This window comes from Pristis pectinata, chromosome 21 (assembly GCF_009764475.1).
Source record: "Pristis pectinata isolate sPriPec2 chromosome 21, sPriPec2.1.pri, whole genome shotgun sequence".
Classification (NCBI taxonomy): domain Eukaryota; kingdom Metazoa; phylum Chordata; class Chondrichthyes; order Rhinopristiformes; family Pristidae; genus Pristis; species Pristis pectinata.
The window spans coordinates 4,748,286-4,775,423 of NC_067425.1; the positions used below are offsets into that span (position 1 = coordinate 4,748,286).

At 38.2% G+C, this 27,138-nt stretch overlaps 2 protein-coding genes across 2 annotated transcripts in view; one reads left to right on the plus strand and one right to left on the minus strand.

Annotated features, from left to right (window-relative positions):
- brip1 (BRCA1 interacting helicase 1) overlaps window positions 1-22,211 on the minus strand; it is a 394,954-nt gene extending 372,743 nt beyond the window's left edge. The window contains exons 1-6 of the mRNA XM_052035938.1: window positions 22,095-22,211; window positions 18,689-18,834; window positions 17,872-17,983; window positions 12,912-13,082; window positions 7,860-7,990; window positions 6,243-6,377 (exon numbers count right to left, since the gene is read on the minus strand). Of these exons, the coding sequence (XP_051891898.1) occupies window positions 6,243-6,377; window positions 7,860-7,990; window positions 12,912-13,082; window positions 17,872-17,983; window positions 18,689-18,781 (642 nt within the window). The 5' untranslated portion in view covers window positions 18,782-18,834; window positions 22,095-22,211. The remainder of the gene's footprint in view (window positions 1-6,242; window positions 6,378-7,859; window positions 7,991-12,911; window positions 13,083-17,871; window positions 17,984-18,688; window positions 18,835-22,094) is intronic.
- A 317-nt stretch (window positions 22,212-22,528) lies between these two features.
- ints2 (integrator complex subunit 2) overlaps window positions 22,529-27,138 on the plus strand; it is a 35,076-nt gene continuing 30,466 nt past the window's right edge. The window contains 4 exon segments of the mRNA XM_052035368.1: window positions 22,529-22,883; window positions 24,156-24,463; window positions 25,535-25,673; window positions 26,656-26,758. Of these exon segments, the coding sequence (XP_051891328.1) occupies window positions 24,171-24,463; window positions 25,535-25,673; window positions 26,656-26,758 (535 nt within the window). The 5' untranslated portion in view covers window positions 22,529-22,883; window positions 24,156-24,170.

The window sequence follows — 27,138 nt, forward strand, 5'->3', positions numbered from 1 at the left end:
CATTTTAGTGAGTCATAGAATAATAGTTATACAGCACAGAAACAGGCCCCACGTCCACCATATCCACGCTGACCATTTTGCCCATTTACACTAATCGCTTTTGCCCTCATTAGATCTACATCCTTCTATGCCTTGCCTATTTAAGTGCCTGGCTAACTATCTCTCAAACATTGTGATTACGTCTGAGTCCACCACCTCCTCTGGCAGTGCATTCTAGCTATCAACCACTCTCTATGAGGGAACTTTCTCCTCCTCACTTTAAACCTATGCTCTCTTGTCTTCATCCAGATGGGCAAAAAATTCTGACTATCAACCCTATCTATGCCTCTTATAATTTTATATACCTCTATCGGGTCACTCCGCAGTCTCCTTCGCTCAAGGAAAAACAAACCCAATCTATCCAATCTCTTCCCATCACTCAAGTCCTCCAATCCAGGTGAATCTCTTTTGCACTCTCTCCAGCACAACCACATCCTTCCAAAGTGTGGCAACCAGAACACAACACAATACTCCAAGTGCAATCCAACCAGTGTTTTGAAAATTTGCAACATAACATCCCAACTTTTATATTCTATGCCCCGACCTATGAAGGCAAGCCTACTACAGGCCTTTTTCACCACCCTATCTATCTGTGTTGCCACTTTCAGATAACTATGGACTTGAACCTCAACATTTCTTAGCGCCCTACCATTTTCTATGTCCTAACCCTATTTGACTTCCCAAAGTGCATCGCCTTGCACTTGTCGGGATTAAATTCCACCTGCCAACGTTCCGCCCAACTTTCTAGTTGATCTCTATCCTGTTGTAGCCTTAGACAACTTTCTTACCCTCTTACAACACCACCGACTTTTGTGTCATCTGCAAACTTATCTCTTGCATTCACGTCCAAGTCATTAATATATATCATAAACAACAAGAGTCCCAGGATTGATCCCTGTGGTACACCACTAGTCACAGACTTCCAATCAGAAAAGCATCCTTCTGCTTCCTACCACCAAGCCAATTTCGAATCCACTTACCAGCTCACCTTGGATCCAATTAGTTTTAACCTTCTCAACCAGCCTACCATGCGGGACTTCGTCAAATACTTTACTAAAGTCCAGATGGACAAAGCCTACCCTGCCTGCATCAATCTTTGTTACCTCCTCAAATTAGTGAGGCAGAATTTTCCCCAACTATCCCTGATCAGCCATCTATCCCTGATCAGCCCCTACCTTTCCAAATGTACATAAATCCTATTCCTTAGGATTTTCTCAATGATTTTCCTACCACTGATGTAAGGCACACTGGCCTGTAATTACCTGGTTTATCCCTGCTGCCCTTCTTAAATAAAAGAACATTAGCTATTCTTCAATCATCTGTCACCTCAGCTGTAAAAGGTACAAAAATCTCCATCAGTGCCCCAGCTATCTCCTCCCATGCTTCCCACACAAACTTGGGATAGATCAACAATCTTCTGGAGGAACTCAGCAGGTCGAGCAGCATCTGTAGGAGGAAAGAGGAAAGGAATTGTCGACATTTCAGGTCGAAACCCTGCATCAGATGCTGCTTGACTCGCTGAGTTCCTCCACAGATTGTTTGTTGCTCCAGATTCCAGCCTCTGCAATCTCTTGTGTCTCCAACCTGGGATAGATCTCAGATCTACTTCCACCCAGGGGACTTATCAACATACATCTCATGATATCTAATACCTCCTCCCCAATACTAACCTGCTCCAGATTATCCACTTACCCTTTCATGAACTCACCATCTTCCATTTCTTTCTCCTTAGTGAGTACAGATATGTAGTACTCACTTAGGAACTCACCAACATTGCCTGGCTCCATTCATAAATTACGTCTTTGGTCTAAGGGGACACCCCTCCCTCCCCAACTTACGCTGGCTACCCTCTTGCTCCTGATTTAGAATGTCTTGGTATTCTCATTAATCTTGTGTCAAGGATATCTCATGGCCCCTTTTTCCTATCCTACACATTATATTCCTCAAGAGACTCCCTCGACCCCAAATGGCTATATCCACCATAGGTTTCCTTTTTCTTCCTGACCAAACCTTCTACATCATGCAATCTTGCCATCTTTGCCCTTCACCCTTACTGGAACACAGTGGCCCAAATTCTTACCAACTCCTTTAAAAGATGCAAGATTATCAGCTGTTGTTTTATCCAAAGCATCTGCTTCCAATCTAGTTTCACCAGGTCCTCTCTTATGCTATAGAAATCTTATCCAATTCAAAACCTGAACTTTGGGACAACCTTATCCCTTTCCATAACTACCTTGAAACTTAAAGAATTATGGTCACTGTTCCCAAACTGCTCCCCCACCCATACTTCCATCACCTGTCCTCCAGCACTTTTTGTGTACCTGTCCAGTTTCATTTCTTAAGGTTGAGTACAGCCCCATTTCTAGCAGGACTCTATACATATCGTCTCAAAGCAATTTCTTGGCTGTACTTAACAATACCACCCAATCTAAGCTCCTTGAACTAAGGCAACTCCAGTCAATATTGGGGATGTTAAAATCCCACACTAGAATACTCCCCTTTTACACCTTTCTGCAAATTTCAACTATTTCATTACCAAATCATTAGGCATTTCCACAAAACTCTTGTAAGTTCACCTCTCCCACTTTCCTCTCAATTCCTTTTTCTGACATCTTTAATCTAAAATCTAGATCTCTCTCCCCCACCCTTTATTTCCCTTGTTCAGTTGAAACAATTTTTTTTCATCAATCTTATCTAAAGTCCATTTCATATTGATGAGAAACAAATCAGATTAGTTTTTCTTTCCTTGACCAACGAGAAATTACAGGAACTATGCCCAAACAACATGTTCTTATCAAGTCTGGATGTCAGATCTTTGGGAATACTACATAAAAGAAAAGCAAGGTTCATTTGGTTCATCTTCTATTGAGAGGATATTTCTCCAAATGAAGCCAAAACTAGGGGGCATAGTTTCAAAATAAAAGGTTTCCAATTTCAAAGGGAAACAAGGAGGAATTTCTTCTTTCAGTGTCATGAATCTTTGAATTCTCTATCCCAGAAAGCTATGGAAGCAGTCAATAATACATTCAAGGCTGAAACTGACAGACAAACTGCAAGATACACAAGGGGTATAGGGAGAGAGCAAGGAGGTGCTGTTGAGGAAAAGACTGGATCTTTTGATCTTACTGAATGGTGGGCTACTATGGAGGGGCTGACTGGCCTACACCTGTTTCTGATGTTCTAACATAATTTGCATTTGAAAGAAAAATTGCCTCCACCATCTCCCTAGAAACCTGTTCTGTAGGTGATCACTCATTCATTAAAATATTGTTTTTGCAGATTAATAGTGAATTCCCACTTCCAGTGAAGGCTATGTCTGATTTTTCCAATCTCGAAGGGGGGCAAACAGCTTGTCGCTGACTACATTATTTAGTCTCTTCAGAATTTTGAAAAAAGTCACCTCTGAGCCCTCTCTTTTCCAGGTAGATCATAGCCAGCTTAGGTAATTGTTCCTTACAATCCAATCCTTCAATTACCTCAAATCATTCTATGCCCTTCACAAAACCTTTTTATCTACAGTGCATCCAAACCAATAATTGCACAAATAATTTACAAATGTCAGGATTAACTGAAATTAAAACTCAGACTTCAGGAAAATTATCAACCTGTTTAGAAAATTACCTGAGCAACAGAAAGCAGTACAAGGACAATTGTTTTGGCTTAGTAACAGCGTTCTAATAAATTCCGATTTCTAATTTGCTTTGCCCACTATCACTGATATTTTTACAGGACCAAAAAAATTCAAGCAAAAATTACCATGTGGTCTATATGGTAACAATATTATCAAAGCACCATATACAATTGCCTGATGAATACTCATGAGATTAGTCTCATATTGCGCAATTAAATGCTACTGCTTGAAACATAGATAAAAGTACATTTAACTGAATTAATTTCATGACTGGATGCAAATTAGTACCCCATTTTCTATCTCAAAATTTAGTCATGGAGAGCAAAGAAAGCACAGTTCTCTCGATTCAGAAACCATTAGAAAAATGGGCGTGTCTCTCTGCTATTTAAGAAAGGCAAAAGAGGGAAACTAGAGAATTATACAGTCTGTTGCTAGAAAATTACTGAAGTCTATGATTAAGGATGGATTTAGTGAACAACAAAATGTTCACTTGGTCTGCAAGTCAGGGTTGATTTGTAAAGGAAAGTTGTGCATTTAGATACCATTGATTTTTGTTTGAAGAGTGTAAACCAACTGACAAGGAATGTCTTTGCAATTGATTTATAAGGACTTTCCAGAGAAAGCATTCGATAACGATCCTCAAAGGAGACTGTAATTGAAGTTAAAACTCATGGTATTGAAGGCAAATTATTTATTGGTTTGGAAAATTACCTGAGCAGCAAGAGATAGAGTAGGGACAACAGTGGGTACTAAAGTTGTCAAGATGTAACAGGTGGTGCTCCACATGGATCTGTGTTGGGGCCACAACTATTCACTACACTTTGAAGTAATTCATGTAAAAAGGACAAATAGCAATGCTTGCATCTTTTCAAATGACACAAAAGATAGGCAGCGCAGCAAGCTCTGTAGATACAAACATTACATTACAGAGTTATTCAAAGATTAAGCAAATGGGAAAAAATATGTCAGATGGATTTCAATGTGCACAATGACGGATCTTCCACTTTGGCTCCAAAGGTGCAATAACAGAATACTTTCTAAATGGTGAGGAAAGTAGAAAGAGTGGAAGTTTAAAGAGACTCAGTGGTCCGTGTACTTAGATTATTAAAAGGTCAGCACGAAAGACGACAATGGAAGTTGACATTTACATAAACAGAAGATGTCAGGCGGATGTCATGCTACAGCTATACCAATCCCTAATTAGTTCAGACTTAGAGTACATGAGCAGTTCTATGCACCACACTTTAAGAATATATTAGCCTTGGAGAAAATTCAAAATGTAAATCAATCCCAATTACAAGGAGTAACTGCACAAACTAGGATTGATTTTTCAGAAGGTTAAGAAATGATTTGAAGTGTTCAAGATATTAAAGAGAAATCATTTCTGCTGTGTGGGGAGCCTAGGACTGGGGACATAGTCTATAAAGGTAAAGCCCAGTCTTTCAGGAGTGAAGTTAGAAAACACAGAACAGACAGTAGAACTCTGGAACTTCCTTCTGCAAATGGCGATTGAAGCTAGGTCAATTGGTAGTTTTGTACCAGACATCATTAAATCAATTCTTAAATAAAAAGTGTCAAGAAAAGTCACTGTCTTCTGCTGCTCAGGTATCTTGTGGAAATGTGGGTAAATGAATTTAGATCACAAGTCAGCCAGGATTTCAAAGTACACCAAAAGGGCCAAATGGCCTACTCCTGAACCTAACCTCTTTCTATGTTAATCCCCAATACAACACACTATAAGTTGAGCAAGCAAATTAATCCCATCAAAATTACATAATTCTATTATGAAATATTTGGTTTTCATGTAAAATACAGCATTCAAGTTACAAATTATATCAGTATTTAAATCTTTACCCTCACTGTCATTTTGATAGAATGACAATCACAAAATCATTGTCATGAATTTTCAAACAAGAAATTATGATCTGCAAGCTTAAAATTTATCATCATCAAGGAGGACAAGGGCAGCAGGCAGATGGGAACACCACCATCTGCAGATTCCCTTCTAAGTCACACACCATCCTGACTGGGAAATCTATCCCTGTTCCTTCATTGAAATTGGATCTAAATCCTGAAAATCAGTCCAACATCACTGTGGGATCACTTTCACCAGAAGGATTGCAGAGGCTCACCACCACCTTCTCGAGGACAACCAGGGATCAGTAATAAATGGCGAACAAAATAAAAAACAGAATATGCTGGAAACACTCATCAGGTCAAGCAGCATCAGTGGGAGAGTAAACAGAATCAGTAAAGTGAGAAAACTAACATGAGAGAGAGGTGGAAAAGAAGAGGGAATGTGATCAAGAGTTCTTGACACCTCATTATTTTTCTCCCCACTGATGCTGCTTGACCTGCTGAATTTTCCAGCATTTTCTGTTTTTATTTCAATTTCTCAGCATCTGCTGGCTTTGTCCATGATGCCAACAACCCAAAAAAAAAATCAAATTAATTAAAAAGTTATAATCTGGTTAACAGACTATTTTAAAATTGAGCATTTCACTAGTACAGTAATTTTCTGATATTTAGAACAACAGAATCCCATATAAAAAAATAATGGTACACAACATACTTCTGGGGTATGTAGAACATGTTGTTCCTCAGAATTCACATTCATCTTGCATGATCCAGCATTCCCTTGCTCCAAAGTTATATCATCGTCATCAATATAACATACTCCTTTCTCAAAGCACCTCCGCTTTCGAACCTGGAAAATAACATCAAAGAGAAATGGGACCATTTAGTACCATCTTCAATATGCTTCATTTTACAAAAACAGTAGGTAGGAAGAGTGTTAATTGCCGGAAACCTTTATACTGATACATTTTTAGAAAAATATATGTTTAACACCAAAATGCAAACCAATGAATAAATCTCAAAGATTCTCATTTTCTGGTAATTTTGTTTTCGATTTAACCTAGCAGATGAAACACAGTTTAGAAATGGGCAACTTGAAAATTCTATGAAAATGCAGCAAACAATGAAATTTTCTCCAAATAAATGAGCAGTGGATTTAAAAGCTTGTAGGATCTTATAATTAGAAAAATATTTTGTTTGCAGTGTATGGGTTTGTCAACTCTACCCCAACCTCAGCTCAACTGATACTGACACACTCATCCAGGCCTCTGTTATATCTAGACATGACATCACTCCATTCAAGCATTCTCTGTTAAAGTTTACTCTCCATAAGCCATCTAAAACTTTGCCTCCATTTCTCAACTCCCATCATGTTCCATTCACTTTTTAGCCATGTTTCTGCTGACTGACACTGGCCCTGGTTAAGCAACACCTCCAATTTAAAATTCTTGTCCTTGTTTTCAAATCCCTACTCTTCTTAGCTCTGTAATCTCCTCCAGGCCTGCAACCTTCCAAGATCTCTATTCTTCTCCAATCCTGTTCTCTTGAAAATCCCCAAAGATTATCAATGATGTATCCAAGTTCGGGAATTCCCTCGCAATATCCTCTCTTTCCTCCATTTAAGACATCACTTAAAACACTCTTCTAATAATCTTCCAATCATCTGCCCTAATATACGCTTAGTTGGTTTGGTATCAATTCTTTGAATAAAAATACTCCAGAGAACCTTGCTGTGCCTTCTTGCAACCGCACCTGCTAAAAGCTGGTATATAAAAAGAAGCTGTTGCTGTAGTCACATTGTAGCATATACTGTATGTTTGAGATGTTATTAAAATGATTGAAGTGTCAGGGTACAACTTCACCTTTCAGTTTAAAACCAATAACATTATTTAAAAACCTTTCTATGTCTTTGCTCCTTCCTCCCATATTAGTTAAATTGGCAAAGATGTTTGGCTATACAAGTTGCAATATAAGAAACTAAATGATTTCTGAGCTTGTGCCATGCTGAAATATTCAATTAATATTTTAACTTGAAAACTCATACATCTCCTTTAATCCATTAACTGGCTTTCTCAAATAATTTATTCTCACAAGAATAATAGATCAAAGTGATAGAACCTTTAAACTCCTAAGGCCATTCTTATTTTCAACCCAATATCATGCTAAATATCCACAAAAAGTAGCTATTTTCTGATTATCATCTATTCCAAGAGTTCTGTTGTATTACCCTGTGGGAATACATGGCAGAATAGAACCATCATGTCAATCTAATTAGCAGAAGTCTAGCAACTTGCTAACTCGTACAAATAACAGCATGAAAAAAGGATAATACCTTTGGATCAGTTACAGGCATACGCATCCGCTTTTTCTCTGATTGAAAATCATCATCACTCTTATTTAAAGCTGCTTTCATCATGGTGTGCAGTTTGGAGGATAATGTATTTCTTGGACTACATGCAGCATCTGGAAAACATTGATTGTTTTTGTGCAGTAGAATTATATTACAATTTCAGCACACTAAAAAGTCAGCTTAGCTTTCAATTACCTATATAACAAAGACTCGAGCAAGATGGGATGGGAGTGGTTAGGGCTGGTCAATCTCTGTAAAGTACCAAGTTTACAGAGCTGAAAGCACTGGCAGGTCAAGCAGCATCAATGGGAAGAGGAACAGAGTTGACATTTCAAGTCAAGGAGCATTCATCAGAACTTGAAAGGAGACTCAAGAGACTGCAGATGCTGGAATCTGGAGCAACAATCAACCTGCTGGAGGAACTAAGCAGGTTGAGCAGCATCTATGGGAGGAAGGGAACTGTCGACATTTCAGGGTCGAAACCCTGATGGCCAAAATGTTGACAATTCCTTTCCTCCCATAGATGCTGTTCGATCCACTGAGTTCTTTCAGCAGATTGTTTGTTGCTCCTGGACTTGGAACATCAGTTCTGTTCCTCTCCTTCTGAAGCTACTTGACATTCTGGATGTTTCAAGATTTTCTAGATGTTTTAGATTTCCAGCATCTAATGTTTTTTGCTCCAAGTTTACAAAGCTGTTGTGCCTCTCCCTTGTCTCCTGTAATTGTTACAAATTTGCCCCCTTTATTGTCACCGTATCAAAAAACTTAACTTCCTGCAATAATATGACCTATACAGCATAATGGCAATTAGATTAACATACAAGGTTGTCGACAATGAAGTATTACAACTAGCAATCACGCCAAGGTTGAAAATATGACAAGTAACCCAGGTGATTAATCTGGGTCAACCATGTCATACAACAATTGACTGCCTAATGACAGTCCCATCACATGAACATGGGGAAAAAAAAGACACTGGCTTTCACAAGTCTGCTGTGCGTGACTTAATGACCTGGGAGGATATGGCCGACAACTGACAAGCTAGTACGAAAGAAACAGAACAAGCAACAAAACCTCATTACAAAACCTTGGTAAACTGGATGAAATGTTTAAATCAACATGTCCTGACTCATTTCCTGAACCCCATGTGGGAAATAATTTCCAATATCAGTTAGAATCATATTCAAGTAAGAGTGACAGTCATTAGTAATGATTACTAGTTAGTATACATTAAAATTCATACAGGGGTAATTTGCACATTGAAAAATGTTATTCAAACAACAAGAATTCGACTTAAAATATTTACATTTTCCTACAAGTTCAGCAGTAAATACTGATCTACTGTTAATACCTTAAATAGCCCATCATGGCTTCCTACAACAGTGCCTCATCACCCAATGCCGAACTACAACAGAGTACAATAGAGCATCCCAAATCATGGTGCAGGTAGACAAGTATGCAGATCTTGAGGTTGTTGCTGTTGTTCATCTTGTTTCTTTTCTGGTATTACCAATTCCTGTTGTTTGGTCTCAGTTTGAACTATCTATGCCTTGACCAATTTATCCCAACTGACCAAAGTCTATAAGCTCCCAAACACTGAGGACATAACAGCTTCTGTTGGCAACTTTGACCCCACAGTCCTTTCTTCCATACTGAATTAAAAAAATGAATATACTAAACCTGCTCATCACCACGTATCTCACCAAAGGCAACAAGAGGAAGACAGAAATAGGTGAGAGACAAAGTGGCACAAGGGAAGTAATAGTTAGCATAGAGACAAATTGGAGACAGAGTAATAAACAATACTAACACGTTTGTTGTATCTGTGAACTTTGCAAAAGCAGCCTGTGACAAACAGAGCAGTTCTGGCAGCAACTTCAAGATTTCCTCCTTCAACTACACTTACACAGATGCCAAAAGTTGATGGTAGTTTTTATTCCTGGCCAATGTTACTGCTTTGCAGGCAGTGCACACTTCCTATGCTCAAAAGTTAAATTGATAACTTCTATCCTGCGTTATATGACTGGTGAACGGTCCCCTAATACAATAAGATGGGCTCCTGACCTCACAATCTACCTCATTATGGTCTCGCACCTTATTGTCTGCCTGCACTTTCCCTATAACTGTAACACTTTATTCTACATCCTGTTATTGTTTTCCCTTGTACTACCTCAATGCACTGATGTAATGAAATGATATGTATGGATGGGATGCAAAACAAAGTTTTTCACTGTACCTCGGTACGTGTGACGATAATAAACCAATTTACCAACATTATTATCACCAATTTTATGACAAGAAAGGTTTATCCATTTGTCATGCTGGAGTTTCACCACTGGATGTCACTGTGGCAAAGCCAGGATAAGATTGTAATTTAGTTTCCTAATAAATCTATATATTTAGATAATGTTCTCTTTCATTCTGTCAGGCCTTAAGTCACCCTTTTGCAATTGCATCCATTTTCCTTTAGTTGACATTCTTTTTTGGTTTATTCATAATTATTTTATGCTATTAGTTTACTGGGGGAACCAGGCTACATAACATTGGCTTCACCAACGCTCAATGAATTTTTACAATTTATTTTTGATGCCTTGATAATGTTTAATTACTAAATTTCTAGCCAAAAAACTATTTGTTTTACTTTTCATATCGATAATATATTTATTTCATTGATTCCATCCTGTCAGTTCCCTTATGTTTTATTCTTGACTCAACAGTATTTATTTAATTCTATGGTTCTATTATTAATTATTCTATTATTATTAATTATTGCTGGTTACAACATATTAATTTCATAGCTATGTCATTGTGGAACTGATAGATAGCTAAGCCTGATCCCACTGCTATTCTTATTTCATTCCTCCAATAATATTTATTTCAGTAGCTCTCTCACAATACCTTGTCTAGAATATTAAGAACCTATACAATTACTGGCCAACCACCTAATTTATTTGATTGCTTCGTACAAAACCTTTATATCACTCTTATTTAATTAATTTATATTTCCCAAACACATTCATTGTCCTTCACCATGGAACCAATGCAGAATGAAGTCATGAAAGGATGTGTTGTCACACAACTCCTTTCATAATGTCATACACTCATCGTTAATACTTCACCTCACCAATCTCCCTGCTGGAGTGAAAATAATCCACAGAACAAGTGGAAAAATTGCTCAGGCTTTACCATCCCCACTCCAGAACCAAGATCACAACAACTGCAGACATCAAGCCACAAAACACAGACAATGCTTGCATATATGCACAGCCAGGGGCTGAGCTCCAAAGTGAAGTGTACAAAGATACAGATCCTCATCCCAAACAGCTAGAAGAGCAGGGTCCATAACCAAACTGCACAGTTGTACAAACTACACCACTGAGAATCATAACCAGACCCTGGTCAACATGGATCACATCCCATATGTCAGAAGTCATCTATTAGTGATAACAGGCATCAACAATGAAATCCATCTGTTTCCACTACCCCAGCACAGAAGAGCCACCTGAGGAAAACCAAGACCTCAAAGCCAAGCTCATGATCTACAGAGAAGCAGTGATCCACAGCCTTCTATAGATATCAGAGACATGGCCAACATACAATAAGCACCTCAAAGCATCAGAGAAATACAATCAACTCAGTCTCTGCAACATCCTCCACACTTTCAACATTTTCTTTGACTCAAGCTGGCTGAATGGGCAGTGAAATAACAGGTGAAATTTGGTACAAAGAAGTCTAAAATAATATACAATGGCAGAAAGAATAAAAGGGAGACAACACAGACCAAATGGTACAGTTCTAAAGGACTTGCAGGAACAAAGGGACCTGGATGTGCTTGTGCATCCTTGAAAGTAGAAGAGCATGTTGAAAGAATGATTAATAAAGTATGTGAGATCCTGGAATTCATAAATAGAGGCAAAGAGTACAAAAACACAGAGACCATGTTGAACAGTACAAAAGACTGGTTACGCCATAACTGGAAGTACTGTCCAGTTCTGGTTACCCACTTTAGGAAGAATGTGAAGGTCCTAGAGGAAGGTTCGGTAAAGATTTACTAGAATGGATCTAGGCAAGAGGTTAGAATGGAAAAGCTGGACTTATTTTCCTCGGAGAAAAGAAGGTTGAGATGAGATATGATTGAGGTGTACAAGATCATGACTGGCTTAGATAAAATATGTGCAGGGATACTGTTCCCATTGCAGGGGACAGATTTAAATTTTTGGGTAAAAGCTCCAAGTGGGATGCACGGAAAATCTTTTTTTTTTAAAAGTCAGTGTAATTAGAATATGGAATTCACTGCCTATGAGAGTGATAGAAACAAAATCAGTCAATGCCTTTAAAAGGGAATTGGGTCAGCTCCTGAGAAAGAATAACTTTCAGGGCTATGGTGATAGGTAGTGTAATAGGACTGATGGGATTGCTCTACCAGGAGCCAGCATAGATGATTAGCCAGATGGGTTTCTCGTTCTGTGCCTTCAAAATTCTATAATATCCTTTGATTCGTTTTAGTAACACTTCCTTCCAGCGTCACAGTCCTTTTTACTCTTCAGACTTCACATGTTTAAATCTTTAAATATATCTTTCTACTAATGTAAGTACACCACAAGAGTTCTGAAAGCAATGTGGGAAATGGAAAACAATACCTCATGGAATGGCTGCATTTATACTTTGATCCCAATGGTAGAGCTTCATATTAAGAACCAGCAATTTTGTGGTTTCCAGTCCTTGCATTAGTCTCCAACCCTTTAACACCACAAATTTTTGAAACCTCATCCTTGCTTTTCAAGGTTCGCCAGGTCTTATCCCTCTAACTCCATAATTCCCTCCCTAAAATTCTTCATTCCTTTTATTCTGATATCTTGAGCACTCTTTCATGCTATCACTAACTGCTGGGACAGGGGACTCCAAACAAAATGAAGCTAAAAAATGGATTTAGAAGTTAATTGTGGCTGAAAAGCCTCAAATTAGTACTTGACGCAAGATACCAAGCAGAATATGCATCATATAAATAAGTTATAGAAAGTAGCTAACCAGTACCTTGATTTAAACTTGATGAGGGATTTTCTTTGTCTGCAACAGCTGCAGTGGCCTGTCCTGTTACTGCTGTTGGAGCAGAACACATTTTTGTTCTGTGACAGACACAGTTGCACACAGGTGGGCTCTCTTGTTTCTTACAATCATTGGAGCAAGTTCCTTTTCCAGTTTTCTCTGCAAAACAAATCGTTCTTTGATACAGGACCAACAGTTATCATCTAGCAACTTTGTTACTCAATACTAGGAATGTCACAATGCTATACAATGTGAAAAAGAAATTATTATAGTGCAAATAAACAAGATAGTCAATTGCAGCATCGTAGCTTTGTTATCAGTTTAAGGGACTCCTTGCAGATGTCAATTTCTGAGGAAACTTGGAATGAAATTTTCAAGTTGGTTAATACTTTGTCATTATGTGCTCGTCATTCTCTCCTTCAATTTAAAGTGGTCCATAGAGTTCACTTGTCTTAAGATAAATTATCCTGTTTCTATTCTGACATATCTCCTTACCGTGACAAATGCAATGACGGAGTGGCTTCCTTAATTCACATGTTTTGGACGTGTCAGAGTCTTAAAAAAATATTGGACAGAGGTCTTTCATGCTTTTTCTGTACTTTTCAAAATAAATTTTAAACTTAATCCTTTGACTGCTGTCACGAACCAGCAACAAAAGAAACACATTGAGCATGATTCAGTGTTAAAAACTAATTTATTAATCATTACTTATGATAATACGTAAAATAAAAGTAAAAATGTTAATATGTTAGAATTCAAAAATGTTAAACTTTGAACGTTAACCCCAAAACTAAACTCGTCGTGTGTGTGTGTGACAAAGTCCAAAACTCCCAGTTCAGGAATGGTTCTTAAAGTTCAGTTCCGCAAGCCATAAGGTGAAACATGAGCAAGGGCTTCTTCAACAACCACCGTTGTCTGAAGATAAGACGTAGACGTAGAGAAACAGAGAGAGAGTACATACGAAATCCAAATGTTCCACGATGGAACCCAAACGACACTTCAGTGTTTACTCGGTAGTGACTTCCTCACCCCGAAAAGCATCCGAATCGTGGTCGTCCACACACAAATACCTGTTTCCTTCTACAGGTCAGCAACAAAGTGAACTCCACCGGATTACTTCCAACTTCCATACATGGATTTCAGTGGCAAACACAGTTATTGTTTCTCATCCATCGATAGAGAAAACTAGCAGGCTGGTGTCTCTCTCCCTTCTCTCTCTCTCTCTCTCCTTCTTCTTCTAACTTCTTCAACAACGTCATTACGTCCTTTATCTTCTATTGACGTAAGCACGCCCCACACACACATACACACACACTCTCTATCTTAAAGGGACTTTCACTGAGTCCGTAACACTGCACTATTTGGGATTGTTGGAGAAAAAGATATAACTTTGAAGGCTTGTGATTTACATATTCTGGCTTTTATTTCTCTTATAGCCAGGAGTCTGTATTGCTTAAATGGACAGAAGTTACTCCGCCTACTCATGCTCAATGGCTACGGGATGTTATGTCATACTTGAATCTAGAGAAGATTCGCTGTTCAGTTTCTGAACCTAACCTAGACTTTCAAACCCTGTGGGGACCTTTTTTGAATTATTTTCAAAATCTCTGATTTGGCGACTAAAATGCAGATATTGGCTGACACGGTTGTGTTTTTTTTAAAAAAAGGTTTTTCTTTGTTGTTTTTTTCAATCTAACAGCTTCGGGTTTTGGTAGTGGGAGTAGATTTTTTTTATATAATAAAATATTTCAATTTTTTTCTTCCTTTATTAACTAACTACTATATGTGATTATTAATTTAGAGTATTGTAATCTAAGTATGATTTAATACAACGTATTCAGTAGTATTTTTATTCTCTTTCTTGATGCATGTACTCTGTATTTTTTTTCATGGATTCAATAAAAATATTGTAAAGAGAGGGACTCCTACTGCTTCTGACCACAACCATTTTCCTAATAACTGTCAAACTTTGTCATTTTGATATCCCTTGTAAGATTCTTTCCGCACCCTTTTTGTTTTGTTTGTACTGTTTTATCACATTTGTTATTGTTTGCATCACTGTTACCAGAATCTGCACTAGTTTTTATAATTTTGGTGTGGATTGATTCCTGTGTATTAGTTGACTGGTTTTTTGGATGGCAAAAGAGGTTTTAATACATTACCATCTAGTAAGTTAAACATTTAACCATGGAAATTAATGTTCATCTATACCAGCTTGTGATTAAGTCCCACTTCAATTTTTACAATATTTGCTGGACATCAGCCAGCCAGGGGAACTATCCTCCCAACATCTATTTCGACAATCCTTCTAAAAATGTTGTATGTTTCTTTGATCTCACCTCTCATTTTCCTAAATGGGATTAGTATAGGTGGTACCTGATGATTGGGATGGACACAGTGGACCAAAGAACCTGTTTCTGTACTCAATGACTTTATGATAAGTAAACTGTCATACTGATACTGTTTTGTATTGTATGCTGAAAATATAGCACACAGAATTAACCTACAGTTCTTGGTTATGGCTAAACAAGTACTTGATATGTAAGACTAAATAGATAGTAAAATATTGAAGCATCACCTTCCATTTAATCTTACAAACCAAGTAACTACATAGCAAGAACTAAGAACTTTTAATTCTGAATGTTTTCATATTGTATGCCAAAAATATAGCAATGTCAACATGGTAATTTACTTGTCATAGAATAAGAGCACAGAAATAGGCTCTAAGGCCCATCATGTCCATGCCAACCACCATGTACACCCATCTATACCAATCCCAATTACCAGCATTTAGTCCATAACCTTCTATGCCTTGGTGATTCATGTGCTCATCTAGATACTTAAATGTTACAAAACTCCCTGCCTCCACCTTCCACTTAGGCAGTGTGTTACAGATTCCAGCCAGCCTCTGGGTGAAAAAAATGTTTCCTCAGATCCCCTCTAACTCCTCACCTTAAACCTATGCCCTTCTCTGCTACTGAGAAAAGTTTCTCACTGTCTACCCTGACTATGCCCTTCATAATTTTGTATACCTCCATCAGGTCCCCTCCCTCAGCCTCATCCACTTCAAAATTAAAAAAACAGCCTATACAGTCTCACCTGATAACTGAAATGCTCCAACCCAGGCATTATCTTAGTGAATTTCCTCTGCACCCTCTCCAATGCAATCACATTCTTCCTTTAGTGTAGAAGAGCACACAGTACTCCCATCTGTGGCCTAACCAATTTTTTATAAAGTTGTACTATAACTTCCCTGTTCTAATACTCTATGACCCAGCTAATGAAGGCAAGTATTCCATTTGCCTTCTTGTCCACCTTACCTACCTGTGCTGCCACCTTCAATGATCCTTGGATTGTACATCAAGGTCCCTGTCTCTTAATACTCCCTAAGAATCCCTGTCATCTAACACCACCTTCCTCAGTAACAGAAATACCACCAGTTTTTCTATCATCTGTGAACTTACTAATCACACCTACCTTCACATCTTAATCATTAATATATATAACAGTCAGGGTTCCAGCACTAATCCCTGCAGTACACCACAGGTCATAGGCTTCTGATCATAAAATCAAACCTCCATCACCGTTTCCTATTAGTAAACCAATTTTGGATCAATTTGCCATCTTGTCTTGAACTAATCTCCCACGAGACCTTGTGAAAAGCCTTGTCCAAAGAGAGTACATCAACTGCGGATCTCATCAATACACTCTGTTACCTCTTCAATAAATTCAATCAAATTGGTCTGACAATTCCATGCTGACAAGCTTTAATTAATCCTTGCTTTTCCAAGTGTAGATTAATCCTGGCCCTCAGAATTTTTCCCAATCACTTACCTACCACTGATATTAGGCGCACAGGCCACCGATCACCTAGCACCTCAAAAATCTCTGTCAGGGCCCCAGCAATTTCTTTTCTTGCCTCCCATACCAACTTGAGATGTATCTCATCAGGCCCTGGGTATTTATTCCCCCTTTAAGCCCAATAAGACATCTAATACCACCTTTTTATAGGGCAGACATGGTAGTGTAGTGGTTAGTGTAATGCTATTACAGCGCCAGCTATCCATAAGGTGTTTGTACGTTCTCCCCTTGTCTGCGTGTGTTTCCTCCGGGTGCTCTGGTTTCTTCCTACATTCCAAAGACGTACAGGTTAGGAAGTTGTGGGCATGCTATGTTGGCGCCGGAAGCGTGGCGACACTTGTAGGCTGCTCCCAGAACGCTCTATGTAAAAGATGTATTTCACTGTGTGTTTCAATGTACATGTGACTAATAAAGATATTTTATATCTTAATAGTAATTGCTCCTGAATTTCAACATCCTCCTCCCTGAATTTCCCAATTATAATATCCTTCTCCTTAGCGAATATAGATGGTAAGTATTCATTTAACACTTCACCTACATCCCCTGGCTCCAAGCACAGATTTCTCCTTTGGCCCCTAATGGATCGTACTTTTTCCCAGCTATCCTCATGCCATTACTTACTAAATACTTTGGGATTTTCCTTAATTTGACCCACTTGTGATGTTTCATGTCCTCACTTCACCTTCCTAACTTTATTTCAAGTCGTTTATTGTCATGTGTATGGTGAGGTACAGGTACAATGAAAAACTTGCTTACAGTAGCATCACAGGCACGTAGGTACAGACAACACAGAACTTTTAAGTACTGTATATGTTTTCCATACTCCTGATGTTTTCAGTTCTCCATATCTACCATTACTTTGCTTTTTTTTTTGTTAAATTCAACCTTAATATCTCCAGACATCCAGGGTTCCTTGGACTTGGTGTCCTTACCTTTCACTTGCATATGTATATTCTCATTTTTCACAAATTAATTACTATTCATTTCCACAGTGAAGGTAACACAATTAGCACTGATACACAAAAGCCGTGTTGTTAATTCTTCACAGTTGCATACAACATACAAGGAAATAAATAGCAAATTGTACCATATTGAGATTGCTGCCAGGCCAATGCAGAGCAAAGCAATGCAAGACTCTTTCCACTTCCAGTGGGACTTTCTAACAGACAGTGCTGTTGGCAGTTCAAACCACGAACAATCTGAATGAAAACAAATTGGACCAATGTGCATCTCTCCAATAATACAAGCCAAATAATACAATCAAGATCAAAAATATAAATAACAGTGAAATAATCACATTTTAGACAGTTACTGCTCTCCAACAAATGCAGGAACCCTTAAGCATATTTACAAGTCTCCAATAAGAGCCAATGAAAAATGCAAACCAACTAGGACAATTTTTCTCAATTTATTAAAATCTGGAAACATTAAGATTGGTAAAATTAAGGCTTGCACCATGAATTATGCAAAGGTATATTGCTGGAGTTTAAGGACATGGTTCACCAAAGCAGAAATACTGTATTATTTGCTTAATGGCTTTCAGCTGCTTGTTGAGTTACAACTACTCTACTCTTTAGGGCATTATTTGACGAGGTTATTTTCAGGCAAAATGGAAGAATCCTAGCTCCCAGTGGTAAATCTATTCCTCAGATTCAATTAGTATCCAGGCTGCCCAGCTGATACTAAACAATGCTCTGGAGCTGTTTGCCCCAGTTATTTGAATGTCAATTCAGCCACACATTAGTTTCTTTTTTAAATAGAATCAACCCTATGACAAGTTGTGTTTTCTTGGAGCCATCCTGCTCCCCCAGAGACTTCACTCATATTCTGTCTACCACTTGAAACTGAAGAAACAGGTCATCATTCAAAATGTGTTTTCAATTACCCAGATATGTGGAACTTACTGAATTCATCATGGCAAGCTGAGATGGGTATGCCTTGCACGGAAAAAGAATTTTCACTCCACCAATGGTATATTCCGATGGTGATGATGCCATTTTAAGCAACTAATCCCAATACACATGAGAAAATGAAATTTTAGTGTTTCAATCTGCAAAAGAAATTTAAAACAGAAATTATTTAGACAGAAAAATATGTTTAATATTAAAATTCCACTCGCAATATTTTACAAAAAGTTATCAGTTTAAACTCAATGCACAGAGATTCAGGATAAAGTTTCAGAATGGGTAATAGAAGCCATTAGAAATACAAATACGGAGTGCAAAAGTAACATTAAACTCAGTAGAGGAAGGGGGAGCTTCAGCTTTTCACTGTTGAAGCCATGCTGTTTCTAATTTATATACAGTAAATAACCTGGAATTAAAAATGCCAAGCGGTAGAATTTACAGAAGGGAAACCACAGCTATAGTCAGATCAAAGCAGGCAGCTCAGATATTATCAGAATGAGTTCTACCAAATATTTGTTGGGAGACAAAAAAAAAGATAGATGAAGTTTAGTGCAGACAGATGTACAACACAATGTTTAAAAAAAAGCAACATGAATGCTGGTGAAATAGATGAGTTATCTAGTAACCTGGTAGACTAAATATTCAACATGTTTAATCAATGCAGATCTGCAATTAATTAAGCCAAAGGAATGGGAAACCACATACAATACAAGAGATCTTAACTGTTACACTGAGGAAAGACTAGAAAACTTTATGCTCTATGGTATAGAGAGGAGACACCCAAAGGATTAATTGAGAAAGCTAGGAAAGATAATAAAAAGACATGTGTTTTTATTTTAAAATTGTGAAGGCAAAACATGTAAATAAGGGTTTAACTGTAATGAATTGATCTGTACGACCGGCATGCAAGACAAGTTTTTCACTATACCTCGGTACAAGTGACAATAATAAACCAATACCAATAAATTTATTCGTTTATTGCAGCACAGAAGGAGGCCATTCAGCTCACCATTCAGCAAAAACAGATTAATTCATAATTCAAGATGTAGCCTTTCATCCAAATACCAATTATGAAGATTCCTACTAAAAATCTCCATATGTCTAAACATTAACATAATACTTATAATTATGAAATAACATTCTAGAAAAGTAAATATTTTTTTGGAAAAGAAGTCTTTTAAACAAATGTACTTTCATTAGCAGTCCTATTCTTTGCATTGAAATATGTAATATTTAATTATAACCCATTGTATCTAATAGACAGAAGTATCAGTGTGTCTTTCAGCTCCAGCTCATCACTGATTATCAAAAGCAATTTTTTTTAGTCCAATTCAAGCAAAGCATATAATGTCACTATTTTTGATTGTTAAAACTTAAATAACCTCACACAAACACTCAATAAACTGCTATACAGCACAACATTGTCTGAAAACACACATTTAGTTATCTGTTGCAACATGTGTTACAGTATAATGATTTAGAAAAGTCATTACCTTTTTTTGTTACAGACAATGTTGGACAGGTAGATCCAACCTGTCCCAGAAAACTATTAAGGTTTGTATGTCAAAGTAAAGTCCCATCCCACCTAAAACCATGTGATCCCCTATGCACAATAAATAAAATCCAGGCTAATTTGTGCAAAAGGAAAACTGGGAAATTCATTGAGGTAATTAAAACTCATCCAGTAAATTATTCTTACTTTAAATACCCTGCAGGACTTACTTTTGTAAGAGATAATGTTTGCCCCAAGCAGAATCAGGCTCAGTTCTCATTTTAGAAAATCAGGAATTTGACACATGGCGTATGAAATTCCACCATGTTGCAGAGGTTCTTTATTATAAAATTACTGCCGATTGACATCTATTATTTTATACCTTATATAACTTAAAATTGCAACTCTGATATTCCAGTCCTCCTTCGTCTGTTTGATAACTGGAACACAAAATCTCCCGTTGTCAAAAATGAACCTCTATCATATTACTGATATGTCTCTGCTGTTATTAAACACAGAATCACAACCTCTTAGCTTTTATATAGGCAACTAATCTAACAGCTCTCCTTTGCACTCAAAGTCATCATCATCAAAGTAAGGGGGCAAAAATTGAACACTGTATTCTAACTGAGGTCTGAGCAGTTTTATAATCATTTGCCCAATAAATCACCTCAATACACAATTTATTCTATCATCAGAAAATTTATTCTATCATCAGAATGCCCAAATATCTTTCCTTCTCTACCACCTCCTTTTCCACATTGGTATGTTGAGCATTCCTCTGCACATCTTTTGAAAATTAAACATTAAATTACCAATAGATTAGGATCTCCGCAAAGCTTTTGAGCATCGCTTACAAGCACAAATCTATCCACTACTATTTTTTGCATTATCATTCCAGCTAATTCCTGATCTAGCTCAATACGGCACCACTAATATCAGTGTTTGACCTTGCATGTGGCTCCATACCAAAAGAGCTTTGGGTGTCTGAAATCGATTGGGCATTTCTCATCCACCATGTTGGTGACAGCTTTAAAAAAAAGTACAATGAAGTTTGCAAGCCATGACCTCATTTTTATTAGCTATGCTAGGTGACGCTATTATAATCTCCCCTTATCTGGATAATCATCACTCATGATTTCCCCATTTTTCTTATTTATTATTTTAAACTAGTGGACTTATGGTTATCCTTCATAGCCACGGGGACCACCTCAGTTTGCAACAGACAATTCTAAACAATGGGCCTGTTTCAGTTAAAAAAGAGACAATCTGCTGCAGGGACTCGGGGGGGGGGGGGAAACACCATTTGTGGGGAAAGAAACTATCGACGTTTCAGGACATGTCATCAGACGTCACCAAAACTTCTGATGCAAGGTCTCAACCTGGAACGTCGACAATTCCTTTCCCTCCACAGATGCTGCTCGACCCCGAGTTTCTCCAGCAGATTGGGGTTGGATGTTTTTGCTTCAGATTCGAGCTTCTGCGGTCTCGTATCTCTGGCCTGTTTCAGTACTGGAAACATTAAGGGTTAAACTATGCCCGGGGTAAGTGAAGAGACCGCAAATGCTGGAATCTGGAGCGACACACAAGATGAAGGGCGCAGATGAGGGGGGGGGGGGGGTCTCGACCCCAAACGTCGACCGTCCATTTCCCTCCCGCCGCCTGACCCGCTGAGTTCCTCCAGCATGCTGTGTGTTGCACGGGGTAAAGTGAGCCTTGGTGCGGCCAAATTTTCCTCAGGTTGAAATGTGTGACGGTGGGAAGGAGTTGATTTCGGTGGCAAAACAGCAACCATTCGATCAAATTCAGTTCACTTGCCCTAATTAGTAAGCCAGAATGAGCACGTTTTAAACAACTATGAAGCACAATTTGCATCTAATTAATTCAACTTTTAAAAATTATTTTACTCACAGTTCTCCGATTTTGTTTTCACTTAAAACATAAATCGAACAACATCAGTTCGCGCCCTCAGCTCATGGCAATTACGCATGCGCAGCATGCAAATCCCCGCCCACGCCGACAAATCGCCAGAGGGCCAATCAACAGACTGTTCAAGCCATTTTGCATCGATCCGACGGCAGGCCCGAAGATCGCTTGTCACCAATCAGCGTCGTGTTACACACGCCTGCAACCAATCAACGTCGGGTACATGCCTGCAACCAATCAACGTCGTGTATATGCCTGCAACCAATCAACGGCTTCACCAGACGTCCCGGCTGGGACTTCAGCCAATTAAAACGTGGAAAGCGTTACCAACCAATCGGCACTCGAGTTCTGCGGGATTCGTCCGCAGATGAGGTTGGTCCCTCGAGGACAGTTGTTATGGTTACGCCAGGACGGCCCACAATCCCATGTGGCGTTTGGTACGGTGTCTCGATGGTCCAGGCGGAGTTATGAGCTTCAGTCTTGTCAGATGAACTTAGAAATTATATTTTTTTTAAATATTGAAACAGAATTAAATACACTTTTTATCCAGTCCCTTGACTGCGAGACACTTTGAGGATGTGTGGTTAGACTTCTGTTTGATAGTCTCGTCGGTCGGGGAAGAGTGAAGCCGTCGCCCGCGGATGGCGAGGCCCCACCACAGGATGTGCTTCTCGGTTAACGGGATTACGCGACTTCGGGGATTTAGTTGAAGTTAGGCCTCACGTACCTTTTGTTTCTTTTTGAAAATCAGAGCATCGTTTAGTTCCTCGGCAGGTACGTAATTTAATTTAAGTCGGTGTTTATTATTGTTGTATTTAAGTGAAGTGTCTTGACAGTGATCTGCTTTGTTCTGGTAGAGTAGTTCAAATCCACTGCGTGGTATGACAAGAGGAACTGTTCTTTTACATAAAATGTTTTGAATTTTTTTATGATTTATTTAAAAACTATGCGTAACATGAAAATTATAGAGTTAAAAACTTTTTAAAATTATCTACAGACTTTTTGTCTTCTCCCTTGTCGGTCCCTTGGACTTGGTTTTTACAATGACATGATATTTCGTTATCAATGCCCAATATTTCACGCATTTTGGCCATTAAAATAAATATTAAAAACAAACACTGTGTACCTGCAGTTACTGTATGTGCCGTTGACAGATATGGAAACTAAAAGCTGAACTAATATTGTTTGCTGTAGACGTGTCAATAGGGGTTCTGAGTTTGTTGTTCTAAATTTCCAGAATTTCATGGTCTTGTGAAGTAAAAATATTGAATAATGCTTTGTGGAATGATTTAGTGAAGTACTTAAAATGATATAGGGATTCAGCATGATAGATACTGAGAAACAATTTATTTGATGGAAATAGTGTGGTGACTGGTGGGGGGGGGGGGGGGGGGGTGGAGACTCAGGGAAGGGCCATAGCCTTTAAACAGAATTACTTAATACAAGCAAAATTAGATGCCTCTCTTTTTCGCAAAGAGCAATGGTAATGTGGAATCTTGTCGCCTCAAAAAGTTGTGGATGCTGGGAGGCAATTAAGGCAAGGATAAGATTACTAATGAAAATCAAAAATAAACAGTTGCTGGGAATCTGAAATAAAAACAGAAAATGCCAGAAATATCAGCAAGTCAGGCAGCATCTGTAGAAAGAGAAGGTTCCAGGACTGAAGTGTTAACTATTTCTCTTTCCACAAATGCTGCCTGATCTGCTATGTATTTCCAGCATTTTCTGTTTTTATTTAGGGTTAGGAATATTGTCAGGTAACAAATCTAGTGCAAGGGCAAGTAAATGGATTTGAGTCCAGTTAACCCATGCCCTAACTAGCCTACTCCAGTTCCTAATATTTCTAAGGTATGTGGGAAACAACCAAAGATAAATTTCAAATATGCCTAGAGATGGATTTTTGAAAGCCATTTAGATTACTAGAGAAAGGAAAAGCAGAGACGTCTGTCTAAGTTATGTGATCTTGAGAAATTCATTAGAAGAGCTACAAAGTTTGCCTGATTTTGTTGAATTGGAAAGAATTTGCAAATATTATTTTCTATTCAGGTGCCTTCAACAAAGATGACGGAGTTTGCATGCCTGCAGTTTGTGAGTTCCTTTGCATTTGAGGCGATGCAGAAGGTGGATGTGGTAAAGCTGGCAGCACTGAGTGACCCAGAGCTGAGACTGCTGTTGCCTTGTCTGGTGAGAATGGCTTTATGTGCCCCAGCTGATCAGAGTGACGCCTGGGCTCAAGATAAAAAACTCATTCTACGCCTCCTGTCAGGGATTGAAGCTGTCAACTCGATTGTGGCTTTATTATCAGTGGACTTCCATGCACTGGAACAGGATGCAACAAAAGAACAACAGCTGAGGTATTTAATAAACTGGCATAAATAATTTATTATAAGTGATAAGTTGTCATTTCTTGATAATCTAGTGGGTAATGTGCCATCTTTTAGAAATATGAACTCTGTGTGTTTACTGTTACAAACTTAAGCAAGAGTTGTTAATGCTCGTGTCTCTAGAATAAAAGATACTAGATTTAAGTGGCCTTGCACCTTATTGCACTGCACTTTCTCTGGAGCTGTGACACTTTACTCTGTACTGTTATTGTTTTTACCTGTACTACATCAATACACTCTGTACTAACTCAATGTAACTGCACTGTGTAATGAATTGACCTGTACAATCGGCATGCAAGACAAGTTTTTCACTGTACCTTGGTACAAGTGACAATAATAAACCAATACCATATAACCAAACTCTCAATTAAGTGCAGAATTGACAAAGTGCTGCACTGTCAGAGTTGACATCTTTTAGGTGGGATGCCAAACCAACAACATGCCTCCTATTACAGGTGTATGTAAAAGTATTCTACAACATCATTTCAAAAACAAGAATGAGTGTTCTCCTCAGTATACTGACGAGTATTTATTCCTCAAGCTACATTGAGTCAGCATCAAAAACAAAAATTATTCAGTCATTATGTTGATGTTGGTTGTCTGCCCTTGCTGTGCACAAATGAGCTGCCACATTTTCATGTCAAACCCTAGAGGACATGGGTTTAGGTTAAGGAGAAGAGTTTAGAGGGGTTCTGAGGAAGATTTGTTTTCAATGGATGGCTGGAATCTGGAATGTGCTGCCTGAGTGGGTGCTGAATGTAGGTACTCTCATAACATTTAAGTATCTAGACAAGGCCTTGCATATTCAAGGCTATGGACCAAGTTACGGTAAATTAGATGAGGTGGGTAATTGAAGGTTGGCATGTACATTGTGGGCTGAAGGGCCTGTTTCTATACTATATGACTCCATAATCCTAAATGCATTTAAAAAATACAGGTTTTGGGAGTGTCCTGATGCGTTGAAAACCACCTCTTGCTTTAATTAATCATTTGGTTGTTTTCCAAAAATCTTACTTAAGGTCTTCACTTTCCACTTGACAGGCACAAATTAGGTGGAGCAAATGGAGAGAGCATCCTGGTGTCGCAGTTGCAGCATGGCCTGGCTTTGGAGTTCGAACACAGCGACTCTCCTCGCCGGCTCCGACTAGCATTGAGTGAATTGTTGGTGATCATGAACAAGGTAATGAGGGCAGCCTAAATTAATTTTAAAAAATCTTTATTTACAGCACGGTAACAGGCCCTTCTGGTCCAATGACTCCGCGCCGCCCATTTTTTACACCCGTGTTAACCTACCCATACGTCTTTGGAATGTAGGAGGAAACCAGAGCACCTGAAGGAAACCCACGCAGACGTGGAGAGAGCATACAAGCTCCTTACAGACAATGATGGGAATTGAACCCCAATTACTGGCGCTGTAAAAGCGTCACGCTAACCGTTACACTACCGAACTGAGGTAGAAATTGGGATCCTTTATCTTTCTTCTCCCCATCCCCTGCCACGACCAATGACCTTTCCAGAAAATTCAGAATGTGCTTTCAGGAGATTAAGGTTTTCTATAGCTAAAGCATACACAGATGAACATAATAGAAAATAGAACCCTTCCATACCGAAACCAACATAAACCACATAATACTGTGGCTAAAAAAACTGTTCAAGAAAAGCACTGTTTGCATTAAAGTTCATGATTAGATCAGGGCATTTTCTGAATGATCTGGAAATGGGTATACAAAATATCATTAGCTGAAAGGGATTAATATTTCATGTGTATAATTTGGTCTTTGTGGCATACTTTTGTGTGCAACTTTGGCTATGTTTGCCAAAGAACATTTCAAAGTCATCCACTGATTGTGAAGTGCATTAGGATTTCATGAAGATATTAAACATACAAGTAAAATGCAACTTCTTTCTGTTCTAAGGGCAAATGAACAATGGTGCTCAAGTTCCTGTTAGAAATAATATCTTTTACAAGATGGCCCTGATGGAGATTTTTGCATCTTTGTTAGCCACAGGTGAAGTACCAGAAGACTGGAGGATAGCTAATGTCCCGTTGTTCAAAAAGGCCAGTAGGAATAAGCCTGGAAACTGAGTAACAAAGGCAATAATTTGAAAACAAATTTTAATTAATATACATTTTACTATTGTTTCTTATTTGTGTTTTTAAGGTATCTGATTCAAATGGAGAATTTTTTATGAAGTCTTCAGAACTGTTTGAGAGCCCTGTGTATCTAGATGAAGTTGCAGATGTGCTGTGTATCCTTCAAGCAGGTAAAATTTGCACTATCTATGAAATTAAAGATTACCTTAACTTTTTTGGATTTAAAGAATATGTTCATCTAAAGTATAGGTTTAGGGAAGACCTGTTGCTTGCAGCAGAACATCACAGTGGAAGGATTCATACTAAAGCTGATCTGAAATATGAGCTAACTGGTCTGATTATAGAAACCATTCTTCTCATCATCCAAACCAGTGCCAGAAAATTAATAATAATTTTTTCATTTGATGAAGAATCATTGGCATATCCAAATTTGTGTTATAAAACTTTTGTTGGATGTAAATACATTTTAATTTTTGAAAATATGGTGTGGGTTTAGCACAGGATATTCAGAATATAGTTGATATTTAATTCAAAGCTTTACTTTCTTACC